Source organism: Myotis brandtii, unplaced genomic scaffold (assembly GCF_000412655.1).
Source record: "Myotis brandtii unplaced genomic scaffold, ASM41265v1 scaffold97, whole genome shotgun sequence".
In the NCBI taxonomy this organism is placed as follows: Eukaryota; Metazoa; Chordata; class Mammalia; order Chiroptera; family Vespertilionidae; genus Myotis; species Myotis brandtii.
Genome location: NW_005372020.1, coordinates 45,242 through 45,966, shown reverse-complemented (window position 1 = coordinate 45,966; position 725 = coordinate 45,242). Strand labels below are relative to the sequence as shown.

At 57.0% G+C, this 725-nt stretch overlaps 1 protein-coding gene across 1 annotated transcript in view; it reads left to right on the top strand.

Annotated features, from left to right (window-relative positions):
- Nucleotides 1-159: 159 nt before the first annotated feature.
- The window catches only part of PIWIL1 (piwi-like RNA-mediated gene silencing 1), a 14,548-nt gene continuing 13,982 nt past the window's right edge, over nt 160-725 (top strand). The window contains exon 1 of the mRNA XM_005886302.2: nt 160-170. Within this exon, the coding sequence (XP_005886364.1) occupies nt 160-170 (11 nt within the window). The remainder of the gene's footprint in view (nt 171-725) is intronic.

Genomic DNA, 725 nt, shown 5'->3' with positions numbered 1-725 from the left:
GCCCCCCGGAGGCGCGAAGGGCAGGCTCACAGCTGGCCGCCGGTGACGCCCGCTCCCCAGCTTCTCTTTCCTGTTTACCCTCCAGCATCACATGTGCCTTCGGAAAACTCCCCGGTTCCCCTCGTCCGGTGCCTTGTTCTGTTTCCATTTAGGGCCGACATGGACGGGAAGTGGGTTATGGCAACAACTGGAGACCATGGGGGAGGGCAGCTCAGTGGGGAAAAGAAAACACGCACACAGGCGTACACACACCACACGTGCACACATGCACACACACACACATGCGCGCACCATACGCACACGCATGCACACACATACACACATGCACGCACACAACACGCGCGCACATGCGCACACATATACACATGTGCACACAACACACATGCACGCACCATGCGCACACATATACACATGCACAAGCCACGTGCACACATGCATGCACATATACGCATACACACATGCACACAAACATGCACACAGCACCCCCCACACACATGCACACACACAAGCCCAAATAACCACTGGCTGCTGCCCCTTGTGTGAGATCAGGAAAAGTGAAAGGTGGGCCATCGAGGGGGCGATGTTACACACGGTGGCATTTCACCAGCTTTTCAGGACTTTCAGCTTCAGGACGACTTTGTGTCTGATTCTCACCAGTTGACCTGGACACCCAGCTGTCCAGTGCACCCTGACCTCCCCCACCCCGTCCCCTCATCCCCCCGTCT